Genomic DNA, 17659 nt, shown 5'->3' with positions numbered 1-17659 from the left:
AGGTCTCTGAAATTGTCTTCAATTCTTTTCATTCTTTTTTCTTTAGTTTGCTCCTTGGCAGTTATTTCCACCATTTTGTCTTCCAGCTCACTTATTTGTTCTTCTGCCTCAGTTTTCTGTTATTGATTCCTTCTAGTGTATTTTTCATTTCAGTCATTATGTTGTTCATCTCTGTTTGTTTGTTCTTTAGTTCTTCTAGATCTGTGTTAAACATTTCTTGTATTTTCTCAATCCATGCCTCCATTCTATTTCTGAGATTCTGGATTATCTTTACTATCATTACTCTGAATTCTTTTTCAGGTAGATTGCCTATTTCCTCTTCATTTATTTGGTCTTGTAGGTTTTTACCTTGCTCCTTCATCTGTGATATTTTTTTTTGCCGTGTCTCTCTTTTTTTTTTTTTTTTTTTTATGAGTGGGATTGTGTTCCTGTCTTACGGGTTGTTTGGCCTGAGGTTTCCAACTCTGGGGTTTGTAGGCTCTTGGGTAGAGATGGGCCTTGGTGCTGAGATGAGGAACTCTGTGAGACCTCACTCCAAAGAATATTCCCTGGGGTCTGAGGTTCTCTGTTAGTCCAGTGGTTTGGACTCAGAGCTCCCACCGCAGGAGCTTAGGCCCAATTCTGGGCTCATGAACCAAGATCCCGCAAGCCACCTGGAGCGGCAGAAAAAGCAAAAAACAAAAAAAAACCCCAATAACAAAGTGAAATATAAAATTAGACTAGGAAACTAACAGATATGTTATGAAGAATATAAAAATAAAAATATAGATGAATCAACAACCGGAAAGAACTACAGTACCACAATAGTAAAAAAGAGGAGGAGGGGGAAAAAAAGGTGGGGGAAGGCCTTGGCTGTGGAGGGCAGGGCCTAAGCAAGGGTGAGGTTTGGGTGGTGGGCAGGGCCAATGCTCAGGACCCACAGGGCTGGAAAAGGCCTTGGGGGCTGTGGAGATTGGGGCTTAGGATCAAGGAACAGAAGGGGCCCAGGTGTGTCCCACCAACCCCTGGTCTCAGAGGGCAGGGGACCTCACCTAGGAGCCCAGCAGGCTTCCTGGGCTCGAGTGGGTGGTGTAAACGCCCTCCTGTCCTGCTTCTCCGGTCTGGGAGGGCCCCTACCGCCTGCTTCTCCTGATCTCCCTGGCCTCAGGGGCACTGATTCTGTCTGGCTTCCACTTCTCCTCCCTGCTCAGTACCCCTACGTCCTACTGGTTCACTTTGGGGTTCCTCCTGTCTCCTTGCGGGACTCCCCACCAGCGGCCGGCAGGCGCCCTAGTTGTGGGGAGACGCTAACTCTACATCTTCCCACACTGCCATCTTGACTCTGCCCCTGATATTTTAAAAAGAATTCTACTTAGTTAGCTTAAAGAGAAATAAGTGCCTGTATAAATTAAATATTCCTAAAACTCTCAGAAATGGAAACTCTAATCCAACTGTTTTCAAGTTCACATGATCAGGATAATCTTTGTTAAATAAAAGTCAGTTTAAGTTTGTTGGTTTAATAAAAACAGCCTTGTCTTTGGAATTGTCAATACTAAATGTAATGCAAACATATAACTTTTTCTACCTTGGTTTATTTGTCAAATAGGCTCATGCTATCTTTATGTTACAAAATAACTTAAGGGCTTCCCTGGTGGCGCAGTGGTTGAGAGTCCGCCTGCCGATGCAGGGGACACGGGTTCGTGCCCTGGTCGGGGAAGATCCCACATGCCAGAGCGGCTGGGCCCGTGAGCCATGGCCGCTGAGCCTGCACATACGGAGCCTGTGCTCTGCAACGGGAGAGGCTACAACAGTGAGAGACCCGCATACCGCAAAACAAAAACAAACAAACAAACAAAAAACAAAAAACAATAACTTAAGATGATGGCTAGCTGTTTGATGGCTAATCTAAGCATAATTGTTAAAAACAAGTAATTTAAATAAATGTAAATAAAATAAAAGTTTATACTAAGCTAAACTAAATAATGAACATTTATTCTCTAGATCATTTCCAAATAAGATAATTTACTGAGACATTGATCACTAAACATAAATTTAAATTTATTTATTTTTCTTAATTTTTACAGAGACAAAGATATTTGGGTCTATTAATAAATATGTCTTTTGCCACATTAAAACCACATTAAATATTGTACTATGAAAAACGTGTTTCTGAAAAATATAAGTTTTTACAATTATGTATTTATAAATTTGCTAATTTACTATAGGGTGCTAATATATGATAGATAGTTCACTGCTGCCTGCTTTGTAATTTTCATATGTAAAAATAGAGCTACTAGAAACAATAAACAGTGAAGGAAAACAACTTTGTATACAAAGAAAGGGAAGAAAATTGGATTTAAAAAAATATCAGTAGAGATTTATTTCATTTCTTCATAAAAAACAACTCCATAAAATATTTGAATAAAAAAGGAACGAACAGTTTTCAGTAAGTGTTTGCATATTTTTTCTACATACTTCCTTCTCCCTTCAGATTTCAAAAACAGAGTAGAACTGAGACATTCTTAATGTTGTCACAGCTACATAGCCTTTAATTCTGTCAACAGAACTTCTATTCATTCTCCATAAAGCCCCTGAATATCTAGCATTAGGAAATTAATAAACTCATTGGTCTAAACCCGAGGATACAAACCCCTAACAAGTGCCAAAGCACTCATTCATTATGAGACTGGCTCTTCCGTTTCCTTGCTAAGGATGTAGAGGTATGTTCTACATCCTGAAAATAATAGACTGAGTTTACATGGCATGGATACGAGCAATAGTTACTGCACAAGTGAATAGGACACAAAACCACCTGAGCTGGTTGTTTAGTGTATTTTAGGGAGAGGAGCTGATGTCTGGTTTTCTCTTTCCCTCTAACTCTTCTCTTTGACAACCAACAGCACATGAACATTATTTGTTAGACTATTCTGCCCTGCAGTTTTGTACTTTGATTCAAAGAAATGAAAACTGACATTGCTCTCCCTCACATTGATTGGAAGAAATCAATATAATAGTGAAATATTGCTGATTCTAGGGATATGGAACATCAAAGTGATCCTTATTATGAGGTTTGAACTTGTAATTTTAAAAAATTGTAGTTGATTTACAATAAAATGTATTTTCATATGAGGAGTATGCAAGGAATATAGGATGTGTTTTTGTTAAGGAGAAAGAGAGTAATGTGTAAAATAAAATGACTGTTTTTTTTTTCAGAAGATGAAAGGAAAAAGAAGAAGGCAAAACCTTAATGAATATAGAAAGATGCAAAAGGTTTGTGGAAGAGAAATTTTATGTTGTGAGGTCACAGCTGGCTAAAATTGAATAGATTTATTTACAAGGATTTTTAAAATGAGCCCAGTAATGTACTGATACAAAACTAGAGTTTAATTTTCTCTCTGTTAAAATCACAAAATTTCTTAGATTATTGGTCTGTTCTTAATAAAATATTATAAAAGGTTTTTCTTTACCTTTAATGTAATCTGCCTAGGAAACAAGGATTCCGTGTCATGGGAAATATTTCCTGTGTTCCACATTGTCTTTATCAGATCTTTAATTAGGAAAACTGAGTTTTTTCAATTTTAAGAGCTAAGGTTTTTTACAACTATATAACTTCCTATATTTGCCTTTGAAATCTTTCAGTTATCACTTTGGTGAACAGATAACTTACACTCCTAATTGATCAAGGGTTTCAAATCTTTTGACATTTTTAACAAACTTCCCCAAATCAAATTCTGAATGAAGTCTTTTTGACCTCAAACTAACTTTGGAATTTTCCAGAGGGCCCCTGGAAGTTCTGAAAAAATTTGCTCTTTCTCCTTATAAAAGAGAAATCTCAGTTTATTGAGGCTTATTTGATATTAAATTGCATGGCAAACATTGTCAAATAAAAAGTAATGTTTGACCTTCTTAGATTATATTTACATAGTATATATTATTAATATGTGTTCTAGAAATTATATGAAATTCCTAAAAACCTGATATGTCCTTGTATAATGTTATCAGTCAAAATTCCAGTGATTATTTTATAATATTGTATGTCACAAAATAATAATTTGGGCATCATTTTTTGGTGAATTCTCACTAGATCTTTAACCATGGATGTTTTTAAGTCTTTTGTCACAGTTATTGTTTTACTCTTGATTCCTCTCTGAAAGCACTTGTAATCATCTACAGGCAAAATGCTTCATCTTCAAAGAGATTTATGGAAAAGATATTAACAAGTACTCTAGAATACAAGTTTCTGATAACTTTAAGATCATGACACTGAACTGGGTAAGAATTTCTAAGACTCTACTGGAAAAGTGATTGATTCATAAAGCTACTAACCCAAGATGAAGCAAAACAAAAATTAATTACAGGAGACTGAATGAACTGATGAAGATGATTATAACTTTTATGACTTCATTTTAAATATTGCTGGTTGTTTAATGTTTTGTTTTCCAGATTTAAAGGACTCCTTTTGCTCCTCTCTTTTAAGCTATTAATATTTATAACTTGACAGCAATTTGAGAAAGTATACTTTTGTAAACAAAATTTGAAACATTTATCTTTTTCTCCCTACCTAATCCCTCCAGAATTCAGAAACTCTTATTAAATACTCTTCTTTTCATGACAATATATGTATTTATATAAACTCAATAAGAATTTGTTCTTCTTGTAGCAGGACACAAGTAAACAAGTCCTTAGCTTGGCTTCTTAGCCTAAAGAGACTTTAAAGGTCTAATCTGAAATTCTTTATTACCAGGCAATTTTAAAGAACTAAAGTTGACTTTATGGAGCCAGTAAAGCCCCTTGGATATTACCAAGGCTTTGACCAAAATCTCATATTTGAGAATCTGCATAGAATTACTATTCTTACTACATTTATGTAAATAATCTATCCAAGTTTAATAAGATGACTTATAAACAAATTAGTTTCACTATAAGTATTTTGACAAAAGTGGGATGACTATGGAAAAAATTGTTTCACTAGAAAACTATGGTTATCATGGTATCTCTCCTACCAGGTAAGTATAGAAAAGTATGGTGTATTCATTATCAAATTCTAGTCCTGTTAATTGTCTTTGAGGTTTCGTTATCTACTTGTAAACTTCAGAGAAATCACCACAATAGATCATGTACGGACAACCTTCATGCTTGTTGCTGTAAAGGCTGCTCAAGAAAGTTCAGTAGAATACTTGATGACATCAAAGACAGTTAAGCTGCAAACCAGGAAAATCCACAGATTGAAACTGCCATCCTTATTCCACTCCCTAAAGATGCTTCGAATTCAAATCTAGAAATGTTCTCAATTGGCTGCTCTCCAAACTCAGAAACTGAATTTATAATTTGCTCGAACTGTTAACCCTTGTTTTTCTTTTATTTCCATAGAAATGCGTCTTATTAAATTATCTTATTGCTCACATCGTATAGAGGCCTAACTTAGGTGGAGGCACACCTGCAGTACCACCTCCTGAACTAAAATATCCTCATGTTCATCCTGTCCTAGGTAATCATGAGGATATATGATTGCTAATACATCACGTTGTGCGTATGTTAAAAAAATATATTTTATACATATATATATATATATATATATATAAAATATGTGTATATATAGGTAAAGCCTGAATTTGATTACAGCCCATTCGAGTTATCTAGTTGGTTAGATCTTAGCTTCTGGGATTCTCTGCCCTTGAGAATTTTTAAAATTCTTGGCTACTATTCTGATTATAGTCATCATGTTAACCTTTCTAGTGCATTGTATCCTCCCAAGGGTTTTAAATGCCTTTTGCTGGCCTCTCATACACCAAATGATATCCATCAGGATTAGACAACCTGAAGAACTCAGTGATCTAACTTCCCATGTCTATGATGATGCAGCTGTTGGTAACAGCAACTACATGACCCTCCATCCTGTTGACTCAACTATTGGAAACAATGAACGTGTGATTCTTTAGCCTGGCTGTATCAACAGTGGTTACCAAGAGTAATGCTAAACTAGTCGGCCACACCCTTAGCTTGCTGAGATAATGACCAGAAAGGGGGGAATTGCTAAACATAACAAAAGGGAGACCAAACCTGAGGCTTCCCTGGGCAGACAAAACCATGCAAGCCACGGAAGCAAAACTAAGTTTAGATTATTTCATGAACATAAGCAAAACTTAGGTTATTTCTTTTTTTCTTTTGCGGTACGCGGGCCTCTCACTGTTGTGACTTCTCCTGCTGCGGAGCACAGGCTCCGGATGCGCAGGCCCAGCGGCCATGGCTCACGGGCCCAGCCGCTCCGCAGCATGTGGGATCTTCCCGGACCGGGGCACGAACCCGTGTCCCCTGCATCGGCAGGTGGACTCTCAACCACTGCGCCACCAGGGAAGCCCCCTTAGGTTATTTCTTATAAATGCCTCTGACAGTCATAATAAAACTTAAGTCATCTTCCTAAAAATGGTATAAGAGAATCACTTTTAACCAGTCTCCTGCCATCTGGAACCCCCATTGTAATAACGAGTCATTGTAAACGTTAATAACTTTCTCATTTTCACTTTATAAACTATCCTTTAATTTCATGCCCATGAGCTTCATATCAATCTTTGAATTTGGAAGCTCCCAGTTTGAGAGCTAAATACTATTTATTGATTTGGTGGTTTTAGTTGTGCCATTTTTTACGGTATCTATATATCTATATCTATGTCTTTATCTATACCTATACCTCCTCAGGGAGATATATATATCTCCTCAGGGAATTTTTACAGTAACTGCTAGGGCCAGGGTGAGGGAGATGCAAGAGCCTGAGCAATACATGGGGAATAACTGTGGGTTATAATAGGAACTGGAGTCAAGGAAAAAATGGCCACTTTGAAGAGCCTTTTTCGGAGTAAAACAAGGATCTTTCTTCTCTCCAGGCTTGGTTTTTTCATCTCCACAGACAAGGCCAGACAGAAGCCATATGTGGTGTCCTGTGCAGTGTGCTAATGAGTTACTTATATAAACAGAACAAAGCAGTCTAGCAATCCCATAAAGATCACATATACCGATAAACCAGCTAGAATAATGCCACTGTTTCTGAAGATAAAGTCAACTAATACTAATGGCACCATCCTGTCTTTGTGTGGCCCCATCTCCAAATAGCACAAGATACAAATTTATACCCGAAAACGTGTTATGTAAATTCAAACAACCAGCATGATTTTAATGTCTATAAAATATACAAATCCTCATCGTAAAGTCAGTTTCGAAAGCTTGCGGGCACTCTGAAGCATGTGCTTCTGCAGAGATAGTGAAGTATGTTTATAGCTTTGTTCCCTCAATGGCTATGCATCCTGGTGCAGCTGTAATTGTATCAGAGGTTCTTGTTGATTTTCCTTGGGCTGAGGAATGGCAGGGTTGGCTCCTACGCTGGCCCAGCTGAATGGGCTGCCTTGGGGTCTGAAGGGAGGCTCTATTTCCCAGCTAGGATGGTAGCAGTTGGGGTGGTGTGAAAAAAATGATGGAAAGTGGGTGGGCAAGAGAATGGAGAGAAATAGGATGCAGAGGGAGGAACGAATGGAAGAGAACTGAATTTGTTGGAGAAAGTGGATGAAGTGGGAGGGAGGGTGGCCATGACAAGGTGAAGAATGATCAGAAGATTAGGCGTGGGTAGGAGAGTTGCCCACTGAAATTTTACCTTTTAAGTCCTATTTTATTGAAAGAGACATCTTTATTGAAGAGGACACCCTGAGATGAAGATGTCCTATCCTAAAGAAACCCTCTGATCCCATGTCACTAACAGTATGACATGGTTTACATGTTTGCCATTTTTAAGCAAGAGGAAATTGTTAGAGGAAAAAGAGCACTGCTAAAGATATAAAACCTTTCAACACTTGGATTTGATGAGCAGTCATAAAGGTGGAGCTGAGGAAAGGTAAGGAAAGTGATAAAAAATCACCACTCTTTTGAAATTTCCTAGCCTGGGTTTTACTTCTGTTGGAACAAGTGGATATAATACTAAGCATTTTCATGTAACAGCTCACTAGTCTTTCAGGTTTAGGGAGAAAATCACCTTTCCATTGTTTCCTCCTCCCCCTCACAACTTTATTTTGTATAATCTCTAGTCTGGGAAATTAGCTATTTTTTAAAAAGTGGTTTCTCTATCCTAATGAAATAATGGCATGAATCAATTTGTTTGAAAGTTGATGACAGTTTTCCAACAACATTTTCTACCTGAATTAGATATCCAAAAGTATGTATGGTTTAGCAGCCCAAGGATGCTTACTAGATACTTTTCACTCTTAATGCTAGGTTGAACTGATAACGTATTGTTAGGTTTTGTTATTTGTTATGATTCTTCTACTTGTAATAATAATGACATTCATAATGTCTTATGTATCTGTCAGTGTATGATGAGGTGTCTTTGATTTTAATGATACATTTGATACCATTTCTGTTACCCTGAGACCATTTCAGAATAGAACTAACGGAGAATAACAACAAACAGGTGGGGTGGACAATCTATTATTCAGGACAGTGATTCTCACCACCATACAACTGTTGTATGTTTCCTGGCCTGATTTTGTGACCACTTTCCTTTCTATCCCTGCTGTCCAAAATTTGGTGTAGCATATACCACACTTACAACCCCACTACCACCACACACATAGAAATCAGGGTTGCTAAGCTGTTTTAAGAATTTTACTCATGCTGCCAACTGAGATAATTGTAGACATGTGGTTGAATGCTGGGATGGCTGGGTTTTAGCAGGGGTTCCCTGAGGTTAGAACTAAGGTAAGTGGGCTAAGTGATGAGATCTTTTTTTTTCTCTTTAAATAACATCTGGGACTTCCCTGGTGGTGCAGTGGTTAAGAATAGCCTGCCAATGCAGGGGACACGGGTTCAAGCCCTGGTCTGGGAAGATCCCACGTGCTGCAGAGCAACTAAGCCCGTGCGTCACAACTACTGAACCTGCGCTCTACAGCCCGCGAGCCACAACTACTGAAGCCCATGCACCTAGAGCCCGTGCTCCGCAACAAGAGAAGCCACCGCAATGAGAAGTCCGCGCACCACAATGACGAAGAGTAGCCCCTGCTCGCCGCAACTAGAGAAATCCGGCGCGCAGCAACGAAGACCCAACACAGCCAAAAAGAAAATATAAAATAAATAAATAACGTCTGCAGTGGGACATCTGTGGGGTTGGTTGCTCTGTACTCCTTTTCTAAGGAGTGCTGCATATTCCCCTCTGAGAGGCTACTTATGGAAATAGCCATACTAGTAGATGGTGACCTGTCCATGGGCCTGGGTAAGGAGGTTCCTGGTAAGTCAAATGGGCCAATCACATCACCTTGCCCTGCTGCCACAGTTGACCTGTCCAGGGGTGTGTACCTGATCCCACCTGGGCCAATGAATCTCTTTTCAGGACTTTTTGTATTTGGGATACAGATTTTTGGGTCAGTCTCCAAGCACGTGGATGTGTCTGCGATTGTAAAATGTGAAGTTCAGGAGACGCTTTGGCCATGTGGAGGAAGCCATTATTCAGAAAAAAAAGAATGAAGCCAGTATGCAAAGTATAGCAAAGATAAATGATGGAGAAGAGGCATCTTCATGGCATTGAGTCCCTGGTTCTAGCTGTTCCAGCCAACATTGACACTGTTTATACCCTGATTATACTGATGAGAATGTGTCTGGCTGGAAGGTGACTTGATTGCACAAAATTACAAGCTACCCCTACGTATCATTACACCAGCTATGTAACCTAAAAAATTCTCTTGAACTTAATTTTTTTCCCTGAACCTACTATTGCCTCAACCGAAAGTTCGAGTAAAAACCAACCAAAAAGTGTAATTTGATAAAATATTTATTGCACTGTGTTAGGTGTGGTAGAGTATAAGGAAGTATTATTACCAAACCAAACCTGGGTCTGCTCACCTGACTCATGGTAAAGCCAATCTACTGACACCGGGTTGTGGTGAAGGAAAGTATAGTGTTTATTGCAAGGCGCCCAAAGTGGGGTCAAGCAACGAGATAGGGCAACTCGTGCTCAAAAGGCCCGAACTCCCTGATGGCTTTCAGGGAAGGGCTTTTAAAGGCCATATTATAGGTGAGGATTGTAGGGGGCCTGATCATCTTGTGGACATTCTTCTGATTGGTTGGCGGTGAGGTAACAGGGTGGTATTTTGGGAGTTAAAAGTCATCAACCTTCTGGTTCCAGCTGGTCTGGGGTCTACGTGCTTATGGGCAGCATGCAGTAAACTTCTTCCACCTGGTGTGAGTTTCAGTGTCTGCCAAACAAATCAAGGACGTGGCTCAGGATATTGTCTATAGCTCTTGAGGAGGAGCTAAAGGTCCTTGACTTTGCTTTATGGCTAAATTATTATTATTTTGTCTTGCTTGACTGTTTTCCCTTTGTTTCTGTATCTTCTCACTTCTCTGAGTAAATTTGCTTCATAGAACTTGGGGAAGGCCTAGGAGGCTAAAGCTTTTCTATAAACGAGAGGCAGGAGATATGGTGGGGGAAGGGGGAATCTGTACCTGGGAAGGCTCTGTGGGGTACTGCTCAGTTTCCGTATAGCCGCCACAAAACAAAACAAAACCGTCAATCATAAGGTATGGACAACATGAATTGAAGGCGAGGTCTCTGCAGGCCAAAAGGACAGTCTTCTGGATGTGGGACTGATAAAAGCAGGGAAAGTTAGGTGGTGAGGAAAGAGGAAGCCAAAGACCGTGCTCCATTTGTAATTCATAAAGTGATTTTTTAAAAAAGCCAGCTTAATTAAAATTGACAAACTTTTAGTAAGCATGGAGTATCAAAAAACATACGGTATCAACCCTGCCTTTTAGGAAATTACCATCTTCAAGGACAAAGCAAGACGGGCATGTATTCTGGAAAGGTCCCCCCTCATTACCTTATTTTATTTCCTCCTTAGACCACTTTATCACGTTTGAAACGATATAATTTGCCAACTTGCTTGCTGACTTGTTTTCCTTCCCTATAAGGTAAGCCCCCTAAGGGCAGGGAGTTTTGTCTGTTTTGTTGCATCTCCAGAATCTACAGCGTCTTGCGCACTGCAAACAGCTGAATAAGAATTCGTTGAATGAAATGGAGAATCAGATCCTAGGGTAAAAATCATCTTAACTTTTTGGCCTTGAATCTCTCTGGGCGGGCCAAGATCTCCAACTGTCAAACACTAGGGGGCAGACCGAGATTAGGAGAGGAACAATTTTTTTCCCCTTCGGGTAAAGGTTTTCAACCTTTGCTTACGTTAGCATCATCTGGGGCGCCTTTAGACATCCTGAAGACCAGGCTGCACCCCTAATTCAGAATCTCCATAGGGTGAGGCCCAGGCATCGGTATTTTGGAAAGCTGCCCCGAAGATTCCAACGTGCGGCTAAAGGCCAACCGGGAGCCGGGGTTTGGGGGTGAAGGTCGCGCAGCCTTCAGCGAAGCGGGATAACGAAGCTCCAAGAACGTGGCTACACCTAGCCTCTAGGCACACCCCAGCGGTGCCGCCTGATGCACTTAATCAACAATGGAGGAGAGAGACTAACTCCAGCTTCTCGCCAAAGAGTGGGCCTTCAAGCGCAGCGTGGCCCCGCCCCCGGGCAACGAGGCCCCGCCCCCGCCCGCGGCCGCGCTGCAAGGGTGTGATCCTGGAGAGCCCGGTCCGGTCAGGCGCTCGCGAACGCTCTCCATCTCCCGCCTTCCATTGCCTCAACTTCCCTCCGCCAACCGGCGCGCGGGGCTCGGGTCTGTGGTCACGTGCACGGCGGCGGGCAAGCGCCATGAGGCGGGCGGCGCTGCGGTAGGTAGCCAGGGGCCTGGCGGGGCGCGGACCGGAGGGCGCCCATGCCCGCCCTCCGCGCCGCTTGCTGGCCCGGGCGGGAGGAGCGGGCTGCGAAGGGCGGAACTAGTGGCGGGGCTTTTGGGCAGAAAATAGGGCCGGGTGGGGAAGGGCGGTCGCCTACCGCGACCGTGCCGGCCTAGGGTGGGGCCCAGCGCCCCCCACCCCCCACCTTCGCGTGTTCCGGCCCGGAGTTTGATGTTAAAAGCGAAGAGGCACTTTAAGGGAGGAAGTTGGGCGTTCCCTGAAATTCCTATCTCTTTGCTCATCAGGGGGGTGGTTTGGAGTTAGCCCCTTGTCAGAAAGCTAGTACTTAGGGCTGCACGTTGCGTTTCCGGCCCTCTGCCCTCCTTTGCAGAGCGTTTTAAAGGTTGAGTGCTTGACTGACTTGGACTCGACTTAAGTGTGTTGTAATGTGGGTAGAGATTGCAGGGCATCTTTTGGGCTTTCAGGACCTCAGGACTGTGTGACCAGGGCCCCAGGTGCTGATTGCACTTTACTTTTACTGAGCAGCAAGGCCGGTAAGGCTAGGTGGGGGAGTGGCTTTGATTGGGCCCCTTTGACAAGGAGGATGCCTTTTTGCGTAAGTCATCATCCCAGCTTGTCCAGTTAAGGTGTAGGGCTTTAGACTCCAGGGCATGTCTGGCTCTCCCCCAACCCCCTTCACCGGAGCACTCCGGCTGTTCCAAGTTCTTTCTGCCTGGTTGGGTCCCAGGGGGCTCACCCCTGTTGCAGCTTCTGAATTCATCCCACTATAGGTATGCCAGCCCCCCTGGTGTGGCCCACAGTGGTTCCGAGTGACAGTGATCCCCAGCAGTTCTCTTGGGGGGCCCTGGATCTCTCTCACTGTCCCTGTGGACCTTGCTCTCATTTGAAAAAGGTTCTCTGTGTCTCTCTGTCTCTCTCATTCTCTTATTTGTTATACCGTTTGAAGGTGGGTTGAAGGTCATTACAAGAAGAGCCACAGTTGGCTTTAGCTTGCATTGGACATGATGTGACAGGCCTTCTTACAAGCTCCAGGGTTTGGTTCATGTGTCTTCTCCCAGGAAATCTTCCTTGGTCTCTCCTCCCCCCCGAGTTTGGAAGTCCTCTGTCTTTGCCCTGAACTCCTTATAAACCTGTGGCTCGTTTCCTTTGAGTCCTGTTGAACCTTAAGCAGGTACTCCATTAGTGTCTAGAGAGAGAAAGAGTACATAAATGAATACAGACTGTCTGACATGATTAGGTTATTTGACTGGTGGGCAATCTTTGTACTTCTTTTTTCCCCCAGCTCACAAAAGAGCCATCTGAATTTGTTTAGTCTCTAAATTGAGGCATTTCCCCAGAGTGGAGGGCATATGAGTGGCATTGCCTGTTTTTGTACTGAAAACTCTTCCCGGACACCCACCCTAAGCTTGGAACCCAGAACAGCTAAGACACTTACGTTCACACCTTCATGCGACTTTTGTGACTCCCTTGGCTAGCCATGGAGAGGTTGGGCTCCTTGGTCTCCTTTTATTGGAAAGGTTGAATCATGGAGTCCTAGGGCCTGACTGTAGAGGCCTCTTGACAGCTTCTTCTAACGGCCTAGGGATTTGCTGTAGGTAAAACTCCTGAGGGCTTCGCAGGGAATAAGCCATTAACCCTGAGGTACTGAGGTGTTAAGCAGTGATTGAACCATTCCCCTGCTCCCTCCACCTCAGTGTTGCATACATAAAGGGAAGTAGCCTGAGATTGTGAGAAGAGCAGTTTCCTTACATGTATGGTGTGTATGAGGTGGGGAGGGATTAGAAGAGCCGGGCTCTATCCAGTGTGCCAGTTGACTAGCAGGGAAAAAGTCATCTAATTCCTTCGGGCCTCAAGTTTTTTCAGGAGGTTGGTCTGAATCACAATTTTTTAAATCTAGGGGCCCATGGGGGTGTCAAAAGGGAGTGGTCTGTGAACCATCTGAAATAGTATATACTATTTTGTGTATCAATAAAAATGTATTCCCCCCCCACCAACTACTAGGCACGAGGGTCCACAGGTTTCATCTGATTATCAGTAGGGATTATATCAAATTGTAGTGAAAGGTTACAATAAGCTGAATGTTCACAAGAGAATAGAAATTTATTATACCAGTATATGATTAGTATAATCAACGATTTTATTTTTTTAATATATATATATTTTTAATAAATTTATGTATTTATTTATTTTTGGCTGCGTTGGGTCTTCGTTGCTGTGCGCGGGTTTTCTCTAGTTGCGGCGAGCAGGGGATACTCTTCGTTGCGGTGCGTGGGCTTCTCATTGCGGTGGCTTCTCTTGTTGCGGAGCACCGGCTTTAGGCGCTTGGGCTTCAGTGGTTGTGGCTCGCGGGCCCAGTAGTTGCGGCTCACGGGCTTCAGTAGTTGTGGCATGCAGGCTCTAGAGCACAGGCTCAGTAGTTGTGGCGCACGGGCTTAGCTGCTCCGTGGCATGTGGGATCTTCCCGGACCAGGGCTCGAACCCGTGTCCCCTGCATTGGCAGGCGGATTCCCAACCACTGTACCACCAGGGAAGCCCTAATCAATGATTTTTTAAAAAGCACTCACATTAGGCCTTTGCTGTGTTACAGGGATATGTTTTCAAATTTATTATGGCAGTATGCAACCAACAGGGCTGCAGGACCACAGTTTTCCAAATAATTTGGCCCAACTGTTTCTCTGTATTCATCAGCCCCCTCTTTACTATCTCCATTTGAGTCTCCATTCAGAGATGGTCCATTGTAGTGCCTGGCTTATTTCCAAATTTCTGGTCATTTTTGACTTTTAGGGGAGACTTTGGAGAAGCTTGCCTTTCTGGAATAGAGTTTTTTAAGTACTTTTTTTTGGCTGCGTTGGGTCTTCATTGCTGCACACAGGCTTTCTTTAGTTGCTGTGAGAGGGGGCTACTCTGCGGTGGGATCTTCCCGGACCAGGGCTCAAACCCGTGTCACCTGCATTGGCAGGCGGGTTCTTAACCAGTGTGCCACCAGGGGAGTCCCCATGGTCAGGCTCTGAACCTCCGTATACTACACTGCTTTTCACTCAGGCAGGATGGGATGGTTTTCATCACTTTTCAGAAAATGCTGCTTCTTAAGGAACAAAACAAATGCTTGTATATATGTGTATTTACCCAAATATGTGAGATCAGTTTTACAGCTCCTGTTAGTTTGTGATGAGTATTCACAGTATTTAGCCATTCAGAGTCAGATCTCATTTCTTATATTGAGATCATCTACAGCAACTATTATTATTGCTAATTAATGTATCGAGGGCATGATTTTTTTTGCTCTTTCAGTTAATAGTAGCAATGGAAGATTTTAGCTTTTTCCAGTGTGCTTTTTAAAACCCGATATATTCAGTTGCAGAACGATAGTTTCTGAGATGGCAGAAGGAAGGACCACATGCTCTTGTTTCCTTCAGTGAGGGATTTGAACCTACAGAAAATACATAAAATGAAATAGTGAAAAAGAAAAAAGTTTAACTCACGTTCTGAGAAAATGCAAATTAGAAGGTCAAGAGCAAGAAGACTGAAATATTAATTCACATATAAAAGTACATAAATTGAAAATTCATTGTGAAAAAATAAACCACAACTATGTAAGGTAGAGGCTTGTTAGCTGTGTGATTGGAGAATAAACACAAAACCAAAACCCCAAACGCTTTAGGAAGCATTCCAGGCTTAGTGAACCAGCAGGGATTGTATCAGGGCCAGTGTGATGAGTGGCTGGCTAAGGAGTTGAATTAGCCAGTGAGCTTGTGCTGCTATTTTTGTGTTCTCTGCAGTTAGAGTAGTTGACTTGGTGAAAGGACCAGGATTTGTTCCAGTAGGACAAGTATCAAAACTACATGTAGATTTTACCAAATATTTTTACTCAGAGGCTCTTCCTTTATGCTGTAATTCAGAAGAGAAATCTATAATAAATTTGGGCTCTAAAGAAAACTTAAAATATGCTTTTTAAAAATAGGTTAGTCGGGCTTCCCTGGTGGCGCAGTGGTTGGGAGTCCGCCTGCCGATGCAGGGGACACGAGTTCGTGCCCCGGTCCGGGAAGATCCCACATGCCGCGAAGCGGCTGGGCCCGTGAGTCATGGCTGCTGAGCCTGCGCGTCCGGAGCCTGTGCTCCGCAACGGGAGAGGCCGCTGCTGAGCCTGCGCGTCCGGAGCCTGTGCTCCGCAACGGGAGAGGCCGCAACAGTGGGAGGCCCGCGTACCGTAAAAAAAAAAAAAAAAAAAAAAAAAAATAGGTTAGTCATCATTGGACCTGGCATTAGGTAGTAAGAATTTACTAGTCACTTGAGCTAGAATGAGTAAGAGTATCTGGGGTTCTCTACCTTTTCAATGCCTTGCCTTCTTCCACTGTGCTCTCAACAGATCAGTTTGTCAGTCCCTGATACTATACGTGTGTTAGCCCTGATAGGATAGTGTGTGGTTAGGAGTCGACAGTTAAGCAATAGTGAGCCAAAATCAAGTTAAACAACTTATTTTGGGAGAACAGTTTCGGCATATTGGGGTAAATAGCTTTGACTTTATTCCATTGGGGAGTAGGAAATTTCTGCCTAGGTCCAATAAATACTCTCTTTGAGTAATCCTGGAAAGGGTTAATTCTGTTGTCAAAGTTGATTGACTTATAATTGGGTTTAGCTTATTTATTGAGGAAGTATGGTATGACAATAACAAAATAAATGTTCATAATTAGTTTACTCAGCTGTTTACCAACTTGATTTTGGGCTTCTGAAGCTAATAAGAATAAACCCATTAAACCTGGTTGATATCTTTTATTTATTTTGTAGATCATTACCTAATTGGTCTCTGCTCTCAAGAAATGTTTACTCTTATTGGAGAGATGATTTACGGAGTAGCCTCATATGCAAATATACATACACTTGAGAAACACGTACAGACCCTATAAGACAGTATTTACTAAGGGTGTGGGGTGGCTGAGTGCTCTGGAGGAGGCACAGGTCTTTGGGGTTGCCAGGGAAGAAGTCATGGAACCTTCTCGAAGCGTGTTTCATCTTGCTTTGTAGGCTTTGTACCCTGAGCAGAGGGCTGCTTGCTCCCAGCAGAGGACTGACTCAAGGATCTCAGAATCCCGAGAGAGTCTTCCACATTCATGAAGGCAAGCATGGGTGTTTACCTTTTAGGCCTATGTGGGGGGAAAACCCTGCTTTATTTATGAAGCATGTAGATAGACAGTTTAGGGCAAATGAGGCATACTAAAGGTAGATCTTTCATAAACTTCTCACTTAGAAAATGACCAGGATAGCTTGGGGTAGAAATCACATACAGTACTTGAGCTTTGGTTCCTGGGAGCCTTGGGGACTGAGCTCTTTTAGTTAAATGATTTCTGTTTCCTTTGTGTAGGTACTGAAGTAGAAGGCATGGAAAAAAGAGATCTAATGCATAAGCAAGAGACAGGCCTTTCAGTTGTACCAACTAAATGCTCCTAGTCTATAGTTTTGTTAGAGGGACCCTGTTAATTGAAGTTAATTTCAGTAACTAATCCATATGCAAACTATGGATGTCTTTGTCAATGTAGGAATATTCATTATAATGAAAACTGGGACTTGTTTAAAGGATCCCAATGAATATATATGCATATATGTAATTTGAAATTCTGCTTTGTTTCTTGGCCCTCAACACCTGCCTTTCTTCTTACACTGAATATAAACTAGTAATAATCATTTTATGTCACTGAGCATCAGTAGTCTGTGTACTACTTGGGATACTTTCTGTCCATTCTTTTATTCAAGGAACTCAGGAGGAAAAAAAATCAGAAATAAGACTAATCTACTAATGGATATTTTTGGTTCAGTACTACTCTATGATTTCATTGTAATTAGAGTTTGCACCTAATTTATGGTATATAACAATTGTGGGTGTTTTTTTTTTTTTTTTCCTTTGGCCG

At 41.9% G+C, this 17659-nt stretch overlaps 1 protein-coding gene across 2 annotated transcripts in view; it reads left to right on the top strand.

Annotated features, from left to right (window-relative positions):
• Positions 1–11544: 11544 nt before the first annotated feature.
• ACOT9 (acyl-CoA thioesterase 9) overlaps positions 11545–17659 on the top strand; it is a 28313-nt gene continuing 22198 nt past the window's right edge. Inside the window, exons 1-2 of one of the 2 annotated variants that reach the window (XM_065900713.1) lie at positions 11545–11729; positions 16779–16870. In XM_065900713.1, the coding sequence (XP_065756785.1) occupies positions 11710–11729; positions 16779–16870 (112 nt within the window). In that variant the 5' untranslated portion in view covers positions 11545–11709. The remainder of the gene's footprint in view (positions 11730–16778; positions 16871–17659) is intronic. The other variant, XM_065900712.1, reaches the window with a different exon arrangement.

Source organism: Phocoena phocoena, chromosome X, assembly GCF_963924675.1.
Source record: "Phocoena phocoena chromosome X, mPhoPho1.1, whole genome shotgun sequence".
Taxonomy (NCBI): domain Eukaryota; kingdom Metazoa; phylum Chordata; class Mammalia; order Artiodactyla; family Phocoenidae; genus Phocoena; species Phocoena phocoena.
The sequence above is the reverse complement of the archived record's forward strand: the minus strand, read 5'-3'. Positions and strand labels throughout refer to the sequence as shown.